Below are 13977 nucleotides of genomic sequence, written 5' to 3' on the forward strand. Positions count from 1 at the left end.
ATTCTATCCCTATTCACTTTGCTCTTCTGCACACAGGTTCAGATATCTGTTTGAACCTTCTGTGCCCTGTGTTAACCTTAAAATGAACTGAAATCATACCTTTAGAGGATATCTAAGGACAAAGTAGTTAAGATGACATAAAGACTAATATTTCAAGAATATTGGACTGTTAATTTCTGTAGTGTAGTTCTTTAAAGTTATTTAATAACTTTATAAATTTTTTCAAGACTTATGTTTTAATATTGCATTCTAAAAGGACTGGAAATTTTTAAAAGCTTAACATTACTAGGCTCTGAAAGCCTGCTCAAACTCACTTGAAACACTTTGGCTTTTTTTTCCCTAAAAACAAAATTAAATCAAAAGATATCTTACCTCTAAGTGAAAGCCGTGCCAGAATTTCATTGAAAGGAAATTTGTAATTTTAGCAGTCTTTTTCAGTTTTACAGTCTCTATGTTACCAATATTACATTGGCTAAATAGAACAATTAGTAAGACAGTATGGTCATATAAAGATAGCAAGGAATTTGAAGTCAAAGAGATCTCACTACAAGCTCCAGCTCCACCACTTACTGGCTAAGTGGTTTTGGGAGAGAAACCCTTTCTGAGCCTAGATGTCCACACCCATAAATTGAGAAATTCTCTATTAGGATGGTTTTGAGAACTAATATATGTAAAGCAGTTAGCACAGAGCTTAAATATTCAATGTGATACCCTTTTTTTTTTTTCAAAATAACATAGCTTTATAGATTTCTAATTATAAAAAGAAGGTTTTTCACCTGGACTCTCATTATTCAAAGGTAACCACCGATTACATTTGGTCGATAGCCTTCTGCATCTCTCTCTGCAGGTACATACTCACATAGATATGAACACACAACTTTACAGAAGTAGATTTATAATATACAGGCATAAATTTAGACTTTTTTTTCTGTTCAACATTGTGTCATGGCTATCTGATATCCGCAGGAGTATCCATACCCACTAACCCTCTCAGAAATTTGACATCCTGCACCTCCCATCAAACAGTTTGTTTTTATATTGTTCATCTCCAGTACCTCCTAAAGTTATACCTTGTCATGAATTTAAAGTTCCAAGAAAATTAAAATTATGTTTTGAGAATATTTTAAAACTTTTTACAGGACCTGCTCTTGGGTTAGGCTAGGCTCTCAGATAATGCTCAGAAGAAATTTGATATTCAGAGCAGTAGCAGTAGAATAGCATAATTTCTGGTTCTCATACTCAGAGAAACACAATATTCCCAGTGGTAACAACCAAGACGTGAGCCTGTTTGTTCTCTTAAAATTAATTGCAGCAGTAGTGAGAATCCGAGATTTCATCTCATCTTCAGATGTCTTGATTTTTAAGTGAGGAAGCTGAGGCCCAGAGAGGAGGTAAAGTACATTAGCCAGGATGGAGAGTAAATATGTATACAATGTGAATGTATTTGAGGAATAAATGTATTTCAGATTTCAGTGGCTACTTTTTAAGGAACAAATAAATTTATAAAAATTCCTCAATTTGGAGATTCAAAAAAATTTCCTTCCTCAGTCATCCATTTTGAATGGATTTTGTCATGGGAATTTAAATGTGAAGAAGGAGACCTTTTATGGTACAAGTGGGAGAGAGATCTCGATCCTAATGTCACCTTTGAGAACCTATGTTAAAATGCGTGGCACTCAGTAAATTAGTTCCCTTTCTCTTCTGTTCCTTCTTCCCCACACAAAATACTCTCCTTCATCAGTTAGAAACTGATTCTAATTAGGTGTGTCATCTCTGAAGGCACCATCCTAGTATCTGGAGACCTGGCCCTCACTTCAGAATCAGGGCCTCAGGTTATCTTTGTGTAACCAGCCTTTACCCAGGACACTCTGTGTACTATCAGGCACGTGCTGGATGCCAGGAAGGCATCGCTGAGACCCTCAAATTGCCGGAAGACGAGCAGGAGACGTTCACGCAGCAGTCACGGTATAAGGTGGTATCTGCCTGACAAACAAGTGACTGAATCAACATAATGGAGTTTGTCAAAAGTGAAGGAGCCCCTGAGTCTGTCTGGAAAAGTCGGGGAAGATTGCACAGAGAACGCAGCACTTGAACTGAGATTTGAAGGAGGACTAGAAATTTGTCTGTAGACACAAAAGACAGGGCAATTATCCTAACCAGAGACTTGTGTTTAGGCTGACATTCATTTTCCAGGAAAAGGCCCATCTGCTTCTGAAATTTTTTTACTAAAACTTGTATGATTTCTAAGATCCAATGTTTCCAAAGATCTGAAGAATCTCATTTAGTTGCCCTGACTTCCCTGTGTCATCCAGACTGACACAGACAAATGAAAAACTACCTATCCTGGACTTAAGTGTCTATAGGAAGGTCCTTGTATAGCATTTCTCTCCAGTTTGTAATTTATTTGCATTATTTTTGTGCTACTATTATTCTGAGAATTGCTGTATTATTATATATGCCTCTTTAAAAATAAGTTAAATAAGTGAACTTTTCCACAGCTGGGCTACAGTGCTGTTTGGTATTTAATTTGTAAATTTTCATATTCTGTTTCAAGAAGATAACAGTGTTCTTTAAATTATTGTGTTTAATAGCTTATATGTTACTATTCTTTTATGTGTTTAACTACTTTTTTAAGAGGGAAAGGAAAAATGTTAAAAGAGTGAACCGAAGATTAAATTAGCCAACATTTTAAAAAGAAGCAGTTCCTAGCAGTTCCTTTGCTGGAATCAACCACTGCTAATACCACCACCTTAAAAGCTAATGATCTTCACCAGATTTCTGATTTGTATGATCTTCGGTAGTGGAGGCGACGTTAGAACCTTTCTCTGTGTTTAACACCCGGGCTGCGTTTGCCTTGTGTGAAATTCTTGTTCGTCTAGACCTGTGTTATAGGAAGCTTCCGCATGTCTTTCAATTGCTTGATTTCAGAATTCATGAAAAAGATAAATTAATTTGAATTTTAGTTATGTGTCATTCCCTACCCAGAGGATCCCAAATCACATTTCCCACTCAGTGGCGTTTGTTGTCTGTCCTGATCATTGGGCACTCCTGTCTGAGTAATGGTAAACCCATAGTGAATGAGAAAAAAGCCCTGTCTTTACTTCCCCAGTACTTAAGCACAGATAATGTTCAGTAAGAAAGTACAGATCCTGTGTGGGCAAATTGGGCTATGGCCTGTCTGCAGCCAGCACACATTTTAGACCTATCTACCTGTTCCTGAAATGTTGCTTGATAATAAAAATTGTTTCTCCATCAGTTGCCTCCTTTCTCATATACTCTACTCCTTACAAGTTCATACTCTTTTGAGATCTTTCACTATATTTTCAGTCTTATTTTTTATTCATTCTTTGGGCTATCAAGAGCCTGGGAATTATTTGGATTTTAAAATTAACAATAATGAGAAAATTTTTTGTTTCAAGTAGTTTTCAGTTGGGTCTTTAACATTAGTGATTACCATTTATTGGATACTTAATATATGTAGATACTATAAGAGAATGTTTAAAATATGACCTCATTTTATCCTGATAATCCCAATGAGATAAGTGGTATTTTCACTAATTTTCAGATGTAACTAAGACTCAGATTAACTAACTGCCCAAGATCATAAAGTTAGTAAATGGCATAGAGGATTAAAACTAGGTCTGTCTGGCCTAACAGCCTGTACGTGGGCTCTGTCTTCGTACGTCAGGTTCCTCTGGCTAATGTAGATTGCGTTTGCATCTATGTCCAGGGTTTAACATTTTAAACCCTACCTTCTAAGGACAGATATAAATTTAAATGCCTAGATCCTTTTGCAAATCAGAATATAACAATCAAGTTGGTTCCCAGATTTCTAATAGCCCAAAGAAGGGAATCAGAATATAAAATGTAAAGTTGGTTAGATTTGGGTTTTGATTCTTTTGCTCTATTTCAGTTCATTTATCATTATATAATCTAGCTTTAGCTGAAATGTCTGCAGAGAGTAAAAGTTTTTCCACTTTTCCTATAATCCCCCCAACAAAAATATTAAGTTTTTAGTTCAATTTATCAAATTATACTTACTCTACCAATTTTGAGCTATGTGATCTTGCAAAAGTCATTTTTTTAAGATCTTCCCACCCTAAAATTTTGCTTCTTTTTGTGTTAAAATCCTCTTTGGATGATTCATATTTAAGAAATTGTTTTCTCTCCTAATTATTTTAATAAAGATTGTTTTTCATGTGTTCTTAAGAGTTCAGAGAAAGGTTAAAGTAGTTTGTGGTTAAGAGCTCTGATTCTGCAATCAGACTTGTGTAATAAAAGTTGTAACATTTAATATCTAGTAGACACTGGAAATTTTACATAACCTCTCTGAGCCTCCATTTCCTTTTCTATAAAATGGCTGTGTGACTCATAAAATTGCTATAAAGTTAATGTGAAGCACTTTCTACAATACTTGCATAATAGGGGTTAACTATGACTGTTATTTAAGTTTGTTCTTTGTAAAATATAACGACAGCATTTTAGGACTAGAAGAAACCATTAGTGATCATTTGATCTCGCACGCCTGTCTTTCCTATGTCAATAAAGCCCAGAGGAAGGTTAAAAGCTAGTTTGAGGTTTGGTGGTAAGTTGGTGATGGACCTGAAACTAAATTAAACCCAGCATCTTTGCGGGTGGAGAGTTTGTGTTGCTGTTATTGTATTGTTTCATTGTGTTCTTTTCACTTCTATCCAATGATTCTTTCTTTAATCTCATTGAAACTATTGAGTTGTTTCCATTTTTATCTATGCAGCTGTTTTAGTGTTATAGTAGGTTGGCATGAATACTTTTTTCTTCTTTGCTTAGCTTAGCTGGCTTTCTTCACTTCCAAAATGGATCAGTCCACAGTGTTAGAGATGCAGCTTTAATATTCAGCAATGTAAGGCAAAAACCTGTGGTCATTCATGGTTTCATACTGTCCTCTTAGTCTTCTGCTAATGTTCTGTGACATGAGACATTGCTTCCCACCGTATTGGAATATGCCTCCTGTTTTGAGTGCTGTTAAATGAAGGCCCTCTGGTCCAGCTGCAAGATGGTAGTAATTTCAATAAGGATAACAATACTTTTCTCTCCATTCTCTCTTGTGTTGTAGAGCCGACAGTTAGAATCAGAAACGGGGACCACAGAGGAGCACAGTCTAAACAAGGAGGCTCGGAAATGGGCCACACGTGTGGCACGTGAGCACAAAACCATCGTTCACCAACAACGGGTAAGTGGAAGAGAGAGTCTTAGGCTATAGAGGAGAATCTGCTCCCAACCTCATTCAGGTTGTTGGGTCTACACTGAGCTTGAGCCACATGTCAAACCAATTTAAGGAGCTGGATTTTATTCATATGGAAAATATCCTATGTATGTTTTCTCTGTAATTTCTCATGACTCAACAGTATACTCTCGGCTATCTACTTAGCTTGGAAATTCCTTCAGCCCTCTAGCAGCACGCAGTGTCGGTACTGTTGTTATCAGAATCCAGTTTCTTATAAGTCTAGAACTGAGGTCGCTGTTTCCTTCCTGGCTGTCAGATGGGGGCTACCCTTAGCTCCTGAAGGCCACTCACTCTGGTTTTTGCGGAGGGACATCTTAGAGCCAGCAATGGTGCGTGGAATCCTTCTCATGCTTGGCATCTCTCTGACTTCACTGTTGGCTCATTTCTCATCTCTCTCCAGCTGGAGAAAGTTCTCTGCTTTAAGGGGTCATGTGATTAGATTGGGCCCACTCAGATAATCCAAGATACTCTCCCTATCTTAAGGTCCATAACACTAATGTATCTGCAAATTATATCTTATTTATACACACTTCCAGGGATCAGTGTGTGGACATCTTGGGAGGCCATTCTGCCTACCATAATAATAAAATAAGACAACAGTACCTATCATCACCACTGCTTTTCACTGTTGTAAGAGGATTCAGTCAATGTGTTAATGAAAGAAAAATAAGGTGTTTAAATATTAGGAAAAGATACATCTATCATAATATTTGGATGATGTGATTGTTTACCTTCAAAAACATGAGACCCAACTGTCAAACTATTAATAGTAATGAGAGTTCAGTAAGGTGAATAGATACAAGACTATATACAAAAATCATGTTTTCCTATTAACTAGAAATAATAAATTGTAAAATGCAATTGGGGAAAAATTATTCACCACAGCCATAAAATACTGATGAATCAACCAATGTAATGTAATGACCTATAAGAAGACTTTTTTTTTTTTTACCAAAGAATATAAAAGAAGACATGAGTCATTGGAGAGATGCAAAAACTGTGGATATTTATTAAATGTATGTAATTTTAATGCAATCCCAATGAAACTTAAAATATATTTCTAAGAGAACTTGACAATCTGGTTCTAAAATGTGTCGATTTTTTTTTTAGTGTATAAGAATAGCCAAGAATAACAATAATGAGACTATGTGCCTTAGCATGTACTGCAACATACAATAGTGACCATAGGAATCAAAACTGTGGTATCCTACAAGAGTGAACTAATATATCAAAGAAAATGATCTGTGTGTATGTGAACCTTTAGATACTGCTTCAAACCGACCAACCATAAACACTCATTCTGAGACACGCAGGGAAGTTTAATGATGAACAGCATATTAAGGCCTCCGAGGAATTGTTGTTAGGTCCAATAATGGTATTGTGGTTGTATTTTCTTCTTAAAGTTTCTATTTTTAGAGGCTTTTTCTGAAGCATGTACAAGTGAAATGACATGATGTCTGGAATTTGTTTTAAAATGCTTTAGCAAAGAAGAAAAAAGAATAGGTAAAACAAATGTGGAAAAATCTTAACTGTTGAATCTTGGTGATCAGTATATGGGAGTTCATCATACTAGTCTCCTTACTTTTGAGCATGTTTTAAATTTTTCATAATATAATGCATACTAATGGCATTTCAAATCTTTGGGGAAAGGATTTATTCAGTAAATGATATTAGAGCAATTGTCTGTGAAATAGACATATGGGAAAAAGTATAAAGTTAGATTCCTCCCTTCCACCATATACAAAATAAATTTCAGAGAAATTAAAGAGTTAAGAGCTAAACATAAGATTATTAAAAGCTAGAAAAATATGGGGGCCAGCCCCGTGGCCGAGTGGTTGGGTTTGTGCACTCCACTTCGGCCGCGCAGGGTTTGTTGGTTCGGATCCTGGGTACAGACCTGCACACCGCTTGTCAAGCCGTGCTGAAGAGGAAGATTGGCAACAGATGTTAGCTCAGGGCCAATCTTCTTCACCAAAAAACGTTAAAAAAAAAAAAACTAGAAAAATGTAAAATATTTTTGATATATTACAGATGGCTTCTTAAGTAAGACACAATATCCGGGAGCCATAAAGGAAAAGATTACTACATGTGACCACATAAAAACTAAAAATTTCTGTAAAACAAAAGAACTTTAAAAAGTTAAGAGAAAAGGAATAGAATGAGAAGAAATATTTGTAACATAAATAACAGAAAAAGGACTAATATCTGAAAATAAATATATTTAAATAATTTTTAAAAAGACAAAAAAATTAGAAAAATGGACAGAGGATACAAACTGCCCATTTTAAAAGTAGAAGTACAGAGGGCCAGCAACATATGAAATGATGCTCTCTTACAGAGAAATGAAAATTGAAACAGTGAGATAATCTTTATTTGTATATCATATTGGCAAACATTTCAAAGACTGACAGTATCCAATATTCACGAGATACAGAGAAATGTACTCTCACATGCTATTAGTAGAATAGGCGTAAAACCTTTTAGGGCGATTTGGCAATGTCTATTGAAATTAAACTGTACAATTTCCACTTCTATGTTTTTGTCTTAAATAAGTATTCCCATATGTGTTCAAAGAGTCATTGACTAGGTTGTTTGTACAGTGCTATTTATAATATCAAGAAATTTGAATATTCAAATAGCAATAGGGTAAGAGTAAATAAAACATAGTATAAACTATTGAATTTATGGATTAATTAGAGAATAAAGTCAATCTTTTTGTACAAACATAAAAAGATTTCTTAGACATATGGTGGAGATGATAGATCTCATTTTGTTATTTTTTTACATAGAACTATGCAAGTATGTAGGAAATACATAAGAAATGGTTTGAAAACTACACATACACTGATGGGACAGGGGTTACCTTTGGGTGGGGGACGTGTGGTGGCATGTGCAGATATAACAGAGACTTTCTGCCCTTTTGTATTAGTTGTTTTGCAGCAATATTTTATAGTCATGTAATTCTTAAAAATTAAAATGTACATATCACAAACGTACAATCCAAGTAAAGTTTGTAAACTGTGCCAATGTCAATTTCCTGGTTTTTGTGTTGTCCTATGGTTATGTAAGTTGTTGCCACTGGAGGAAGCTGAGAGAAGGGACTCTCTCTGTACTACTTTTGCAACTTCCTTTGAGTCCATAATTATTTCACAGGTTTTTTAAATAAATAAATGAAAAAATTAAAGGTTATAAACGGAACGTGGCCACTTGTCACTGAAGTCTTTTAAAGTATCTAAATACTCTAGTCACGTAAGAAAAAGTCATCATTTTCCTGTTTTCTTTACTAGGTTCTAGATGATCTGGAATGTCATGGAGTTGCAGCATCAGAACAAAGCCGAGCAGAAGTGGAACAGAAAATAGATGAAGCTAGAGAAAATATTCGTAAAGCAGAGGTGAGGGGTAGCTAATTGTGACATTTTGCCCAGCTCCAACAACATCACTGCTGTGATATATACCTTTATAATTCAGTTTCTATACGCTGATTAATTTGAAGATGATTTACCACCTTCATCTGTGTCCACGATGTTATTTTTGAATATCTGCTTCATATAGGTAGTACACATAACAAAAACACATGAGCCCACTATGAAGAGTTTACAGTCATGAAATAATAAGTAACAAAAGAATTGTCACAATGAAGATATTAATTTTAAAGTTTTCACAAGGTACATAATAAATCAGTCAAATTAATGGTATAGAAATTGGTATTTATTCAGTCCAGAGCCTAGAAAAGTCTCCCCCATGTAGAAGGTTCTCTGGATCCAGGGCATAAACTGATCTTTGAAGAAGAAAGAAGACTTGGTTAAGCAGACAAGGCAAAAAAAGTTACAACAGTGGATTTTAGTGTTTTGAGGGGTCAGGGGACCCTTTGAGGGTTGTATGAACATGTGAAATGCTCTCTCCCACAAAAAAAAACATACATTTTGTGTACAATGTCCAGAAGTTCATGTCTCCTAGGCTAATATTCCCTGACCTAGAGGGGGAAAATTGAGATGGAAAGAAAGAAGTTACTTGCAAAGGAAGAAGACATAGGATATAGTTTGGCAGTTGGATTTGATTAGTGTAGAGGATTTGTGTAAGGAAATGTGGTAGAAAGTAAGTAAAATAATGGTGGTTAGGACCAGTTCATGGAGATGTGTACATGCTTTGTGGATAGCATCTACCCAATGCAGATGGTGAAGGGGTGTGGAAGTAGACATTTAAGAAGACTGAGAGTAGCCAGCCCTCCAGGAGAATATGTTCTTGTTAGGAAGGCATGAAGAATGGCAAGAATAACTAAGACTGAAGTGTAAGTACCAAGGAGTGGTCCACGCAAGTATACTTAATACTTAAGAAACCCAGAGGACACCGAGATCACTGTGGGAGGAATTGTTGAGACAGGTAACACAGAAGAGGTAGGACTTAAGATGGGTATTGACAGGTAAGTAACATTTGATTAGTCAGAGAAAAAGGATAGCACAGATTTTTGCCATGCAACCTCAAGAGGCTGAACTTGAACCAAAAGAAGAAGGTAGGGAGGCAGATTTGAGCTCGGTATTGGGAAATGCTTTCTAACAGTCAGTTCTGCCCGATGTCAGAGTAAGCTCCCTTGGGACATAGTATAGCACTATAAGTGCACAGGAAGATTCTGGGAAAACATCTGTCAGGGACTTTATATAAGGAATTCTTGCATTGGTTGAGAGTGAATCTAAACTAGTGATTTTCAAATACCCCCTCAGGCCTCGAAAGGTTTTGAGGAAGTATTTCAGTGGTTGGTTGGAGTGGCATGGGGGAGTGAGGGGAGAGGCAGCATAGGCAAACATAGGGAATATTAGCATGTTTCTGGCACAACCCCATGGAAGTGATCTGAACCAGAAAAGTCTGGCTGTCTGCCTGGTCTAGAGAAGTCCCAGTAACCCCAGCTCACCTTTGTTCCTGGCACATGACTCACAGCCTCCATAGTGAAGACAGCAGGGTGTACAATAAATAGCCTTTTTCTCTCTGAATTCAGGGTCATGGCTAAACCACTACGCTAGTGTGCTGGCCAAGCACTGTTGGCAGGCCCTTGCCTAGTTTCAGAAACATTGGCTTCTGTAGAAGAATTTTTCCTGTTGTTTGTTTCTCTAAACTCTGGGTAAAGCCAGTTTCAGAGCCCTGGTGGAACAGGACAAGTCTCAGAAGTTTTGTGAAGGGTGTGTTCTCTCTTGTATTTTCCATTTCCAGACTCCATCTGTGGTGTCACCGTCTGGTACCCTAGAGCCACCAAACCCCCAGCAGTAGCAGTAGTAGGTATCAGTCATACAAAGTATGCATTTAGGCTGAATGACTTGTTATTTCCATGAATGTACTAACCTTCCCTGTGTTTGTTAGCTTCAAGCTAAAAATATGAAGTGAGATTCCCACAACAGAATGTCTCATCTCTCCTAATACCAGTATTTAAGTCTGCATTCTCAAAGATAATTTTCTTACCAAAAATACAAAATATGCTAAAAACCATGATGCCAGATCCATTATCTCAATTTTGAGAATCTGTGAAATGTAGTCAGTCCTACTGCTGTCTTAAAATATCTCACTTGATTTCCACTTACCAGATACAAAGAATAACCCAGCTAAAATTAAAAGGCACATATAAGGGTAGTATTGGGGTGGTACTTACAGGATTGTCATAACGAAATTCTTGGATAGACTAAACCACAAGAACCTTCAGAGGAATTGATAATAATGGTTTCATAGATTCCCTTTTTCTTTCTTCTGCTAGTGTACTTGGATTTTCTCTTTCCCTTCAAAAGTCATTTACTTTATTATAAATACCTGTACAAAAGGGAGAAAGCTAGTTAAAATTCCATTATATCCTCCCTGTTTGGTTTTTAACTCCTGGCATGAATGTTACCCTCACTTGTTGGTTAATCTTCTTTATCCAGTCTTTTCTATATTGTGTTTCCTTTCAGTGATGCTAATTAGAATGAAAACCTTTGTGGCACTCGGTAATATAAATGGCCTGTGCTTTTCCAAGTGGTAGAGATTATATAGTGATTAATTAATTATTGTCTGGTTAATTTGGGAGCAAATTCACTAATTGATTGGTTTAACAGATACTTAATAAGCACCTGCTGTGTGCCAGATACTGATGAATACACTAGACATATAGTGATGAACAAACTATTGTTATATGATCTCTGTGACTGTGACAAGAATATTTGTACCAGATATGCTACTGTCTGCAGCCCCTGACTAGTTCAAGAATTGAAATGAGGCAATAGCTGCTTAAATTAAACTCTAATAACAATCTTCTTAGTCTGGTATTTGGGTATTTGAATTTTTTGAAATGCCTTTTGTCATACAGACACACACACATTCTTCATCTGACATGTGATACCTATTTTAAAGAAACCAAGAGTTTTAAAAGCCTTCTTCTTTGAAGCTTTACATGACTTATGTTGTTCCAGGACACAATTATTTTTCATATGTTTAAATTGCACTTTTTATTTGGGTTGAGGGCAGTCCTCTCTTTTTTTTTGGCAGTGAAATATTTAACACAAAGAAGAGAAAGTTAATGTAAGAAGTCAAAGATACCTAGAAATTTTTAATAACTCAGGTTTGCTCTAAGGCCTGCAGGAGGAACTATGGACTATGTGATTCCTTCTCCAAGATGCTATGATCTGAATTGAATGTACATTTGAAAGCCAAAGTACATGATATCAAGTGGATTAATAAAACCAAAAAAAGTCAATGATTGTCTATATAAATACATTTTCCTAGATACATTTTCTCTTAAATTATCATCTCATAAAGTTCTGTTGTACACTAGGAATTCAAAATTACTACGTTATCCTTATATCTCAATGACTCAAAAATGGTAATACCCTTGCCATAATTCTAAAAGAGAAGTCTAAAACTTTCAGTTCCTTAAAATGTGAGGTCTTATTACTGCAAGGTTAATGAAATGCTAGAGTGAGCCTGCTATAAAAACAAAATTTCCAGTATATTATATCCAAATTTACATTACCTCAGGGCCTGTTATTGTGAGGTTTCCCTGTACTCTTATAATATATTGGCAGACCTCTTGACTAACTTCTTTCTTCAATTCCTCTTGTGAAAATTTTCAAACATACAGAAAAGACGAAGAGTAAATATGTATTTCCCAACATGCTAAATTCAACTCAGTATTTTGTAATACTGGATTTTGTGTTTATTTCTATTCTGTAAAGTGGAAGTTAACTCTAAGGCCTGAATGGAGTTAGTATTTTAGGCAAGAATACTTTATAGATGATGCTGTGTTTTTCATCACAGTATATTTTTATCAAGTTATCTCACTATTAAGGATGCTAAGAGTAGTCACTTAATTAAGTTCGTGCTGCCAGATCTTTCCACTGTTAAGGTTCTTTTTCTTTTTTTTTCCCATTGCAATTAGCAAGTACTAGTTACCTCCAATGGTGGAAAATGGGTATTTTTCTCTCTTTCTTAAGTATCATTATGATGTGATAGAACTTTAAAAATCAGATCTATTGAGGTATAATGTACATACAATAAAATGTAACCATTTCAAATAAACAATTTGATGAGCTTTGACAAATGCATACTCCTAAATATCCACTACCACAATCAAGATACAAAATATTTCTATCCTCCCAAAAAGTTCTCTTGTGACCAGGCAACAACTGATCTGCTTTCTGTTATGTAGCTTAGTTCAACTCCAACAACGTGAATATTAGGTCACTTGATACTGTCCTACACATCACGTACAAAAATCCTCCCACATGTTTTTTTATCCAGCCTTATTTTTTATCTTAATCTCAGTTTGATGAGTTAATATTACTATGTATTCAAGTTCACTGATATTTTCTTCTGTAGTGTATAATCTACTCTTAAGCCCATCCTGTGAATTTTTGTTTCAGTTATTATATTTTCAGCTCTGTAAGTTCTGTTTGATTCTTTATATCTTCCAGTTCACTCTCATTTATCTTGACGCTTTCCTTTAAATCCTTAAGTATATTTAGAATAGTGACTGTAAAGTCCTTGTCTACTCATTGCATCATATCTGTGACTTCTGGCTCTCTCTCCTGACTAATTTTTCCTATGGTCGTGACTTACATTTTTCTGCTATTTAAATACCTAGTAATTTTTTGCTGAATACTAGAAATTGTGAACATTTGGTTATAGAGTGTCTGGATTCTCCTTTCTTCTTTTAAAGACTGTTGAGTTTTGTTTTGGCAGCCAGGTCAATGAAAGATCAGTTTGATCTTTCTGAGGCTCGTTTTTCAGCTTTATTTGGGGTGGTTTGGATTAGCCTTTCCAGTAGGGCTGATTTAGCCCCATTACTGTTGCATTTCCTCTCTGCACTTTCTTCTTGTGCCGTGGTATCCAGCAGGCTTTCTCAGCTCCGCCTGGGTGGAACGGCAGCACCTTTCAGTCATGTACAAACTCTGGGAGTTTTTTGGTTCGTGGCTCCATGGTAGATGTCCTTTCCCCAGTAGTTATTCTTTGCTTCTCCTCATGGAGTCCCACCTTATGTATTCTCAATTTATTATGGATTTTTATTCATTTAGCAAATTTTAAATGACAGTTGAGCTTTTTAAGCCTCATATTGTCTAAATTTGGCCAGTGGGAGTCCTTCTTCTGTGTCCTTTTGACATTATTCCCATCAGTCTTAGAACACTTTCTTACTTTCTAGAAGAACAAGCTATCATAGGCTCACCTTGTTTTTTTCCCTGCCCAGACTTAGAATTAGCCATTTC

At 35.9% G+C, this 13977-nt stretch overlaps 1 protein-coding gene across 9 annotated transcripts in view; it reads left to right on the forward strand.

Moving 5' to 3' along the window:
- The window catches only part of FCHSD2 (FCH and double SH3 domains 2), a 280728-nt gene that overhangs the window by 235239 nt on the left and 31512 nt on the right, over nucleotides 1-13977 (forward strand). For all 9 annotated transcript variants that reach the window (XM_070274437.1, XM_070274441.1, XM_023645793.2 and 6 more), the window contains 2 exons: nucleotides 5093-5209; nucleotides 8551-8655. In XM_070274437.1, coding sequence (XP_070130538.1) covers nucleotides 5093-5209; nucleotides 8551-8655 — 222 coding nt within the window. The remainder of the gene's footprint in view (nucleotides 1-5092; nucleotides 5210-8550; nucleotides 8656-13977) is intronic.

The sequence above is a fragment of the Equus caballus genome, chromosome 7, assembly GCF_041296265.1.
Source record: "Equus caballus isolate H_3958 breed thoroughbred chromosome 7, TB-T2T, whole genome shotgun sequence".
Lineage (NCBI taxonomy): Eukaryota > Metazoa > Chordata > Mammalia > Perissodactyla > Equidae > Equus > Equus caballus.